Raw genomic sequence first — 1,606 nt, forward strand, 5'->3', positions numbered from 1 at the left:
TGTGGCCTCGCTCTATCCGTCTTGTAGTGTAGTTTTAATGCAGTCCCTCGATCTCTAGTCTATCTCGTATCTAGCTCTCCCGCCTCGTCCCGCAGCTTGTCTTTCTCGTCGTCTGCTTCTGGTTGCCCTCGTCTGTCTCTTCGTGCTTTCGATGGTTCAAAACCTCTCTCTTGAATCATGTCATTTGTGTCTTGGCTCCCTCCCTCGCCTTCCCTCCCTCCTGATTCGATGTATAATTGCTTTTTGTCTTTTCCGTCCGTCCGTCCGTCTGTCTGTCTGGCTCCCTCTGACTGTCTGTCTGGCTCCCTCTGTCTGTCTGTCTGGCTCCCTCTGTCCGTCTGTCTGTGTTGGTCGGTCGCTCGTCTCTGTCTCTCTCTCTCTCCCTCCGTCTGTCTTTTTTTTCCATCTGTCTGTCTGTGTCTCTCTCTCCGTCTGTGTCTCTCACTCTGTGTCTGTCTGTCCGTCTGTGTCTCTCACTCTGTGTCTGTCTCTTTTTGTTCCATCTGTCCGTCTGTGTCTCTCACTCTGTGTCTGTCTCTTTTTTTCCATCTGTCCGTCTGTGTGTCTCACTCTGTGTCTGTCTGTTTGTTGCAGCATTTGTTTGTAGGTCAGACAGGGCTGACCAGGAAAGTAGCTGTGGAGCTGTTGGACAAGATGAACAACCCAGATAACCACCAACACTTCTCTGAAGTGGACGACGATGACCTGGAGGTAAATAAATAACCACAGCCCAGTCTAAAATGCCTCCCTATTACCTAATCAACTACATTTTTATTAGAAAATTAAAAAAATGTGTCCCAAGATTATCTTAAGACATGAACAAAATGCATCAGCGATTCGTCTTTTCCTTCAACTTTCTGAAGAGGCAACGTCACAGGAATGTCTGTCTGTGTCTGTGTGGGTTTGTCTACTGCTTTGTGTAGCTGTTAGCGATGATGCTAATGTAATGAAAACAGTCTTATGGAAAAAGTTTCCCTGAACCTTCTCAATGAAATGTTAACTACAAAATAGACTTTGCCCACCTGGCAGAATGATATTATGATTTTTTTGCTTCAATCCGGTGGCCATTTTGTTTTGCAAACTCTGCAATCACATGAGCACTACAGAAACATCGCTAACCAAACAACGGTCTCTGGCTGGTGAGCAGTTGAATTAAAGGGTAACTACAACCGAAAATCTACATTTTCATAGATATTACCCAGACTTCAAAAGTGGTCAACGAATGTATTTTATATGTTGCCATCTCGGTTGCCATCTCAGGTTGCCATCTCAGACCCAATTCCCCCATTTTCAAACACTGGCGAAATCCCCTCGCAATGATCTCAAACTGTGTTTCTAACACACAATGAAATTCAACACAGACGACTCCTTGCTAATCAGAGAAACTTGTGTTGTGGTGGACTGTGATTACAATGATTCAGGGGAACCTGGTGTTTTTGTAGTGTTTCTAGCCACTGAATGGCTTTGAATTCACTATCGGCATGCCGTCAAATCTACAACCACTTTTTGGCGCTAACGTGTGCTCTCAAATCGTATCCTGTCCGCCGATGGGAGTTGTATTCATAATGTTTCTAATGCTGCTGCTACTGTTTATTATCCTGTTGCC

At 44.9% G+C, this 1,606-nt stretch overlaps 1 protein-coding gene across 1 annotated transcript in view; it reads left to right on the forward strand.

Annotated features, from left to right (window-relative positions):
* LOC112069974 (mitogen-activated protein kinase kinase kinase kinase 5-like) overlaps positions 1-1,320 on the forward strand; it is a 37,527-nt gene extending 36,207 nt beyond the window's left edge. Inside the window, exons 8-9 of the mRNA XM_070438790.1 lie at positions 595-711; positions 1,261-1,320. Coding sequence (XP_070294891.1) covers positions 595-711; positions 1,261-1,320 — 177 coding nt within the window. The remainder of the gene's footprint in view (positions 1-594; positions 712-1,260) is intronic.
* Positions 1,321-1,606: the final 286 nt, after the last annotated feature.

The sequence above is a fragment of the Salvelinus sp. IW2-2015 genome, unplaced genomic scaffold, assembly GCF_002910315.2.
Source record: "Salvelinus sp. IW2-2015 unplaced genomic scaffold, ASM291031v2 Un_scaffold1174, whole genome shotgun sequence".
NCBI classification, from domain to species: Eukaryota; Metazoa; Chordata; class Actinopteri; order Salmoniformes; family Salmonidae; genus Salvelinus; species Salvelinus sp. IW2-2015.